Raw genomic sequence first — 233 nt, forward strand, 5'->3', positions numbered from 1 at the left:
CGGCTCCTCAGGGCTGACCCTCTGATGGTGTCTCTTGCCCCTACCAGGTGTAGCAGCGCCTACGTGGGCGAGCGGTGCCAGCTGCCCAACCCCTGCCTCAGCTCCCCCTGCAAGAATGCTGGTACCTGCACACCGGCGGTGCGTGGCAGCACCGTGGACTACACCTGCGCCTGTTCCCTGGGCTTCAGTGACGAGCTCTGCCTGACACCCCCCGCCAACGCCTGCCCCAACAA

General features: G+C 66.5%; 1 protein-coding gene across 1 annotated transcript in view; it reads left to right on the top strand.

Moving 5' to 3' along the window:
* Positions 1 to 47: 47 nt before the first annotated feature.
* The window catches only part of LOC104541959 (neurogenic locus notch homolog protein 1-like), a gene marked incomplete at both ends in the record, with an annotated part of 5,726 nt that continues 5,540 nt past the window's right edge, over positions 48 to 233 (top strand). The window contains one exon of the mRNA XM_010186127.1: positions 48 to 187. Coding sequence (XP_010184429.1) covers positions 48 to 187 — 140 coding nt within the window. The remainder of the gene's footprint in view (positions 188 to 233) is intronic.

Source organism: Mesitornis unicolor, unplaced genomic scaffold, assembly GCF_000695765.1.
Source record: "Mesitornis unicolor isolate BGI_N332 unplaced genomic scaffold, ASM69576v1 scaffold39106, whole genome shotgun sequence".
NCBI classification, from domain to species: Eukaryota; Metazoa; Chordata; class Aves; order Mesitornithiformes; family Mesitornithidae; genus Mesitornis; species Mesitornis unicolor.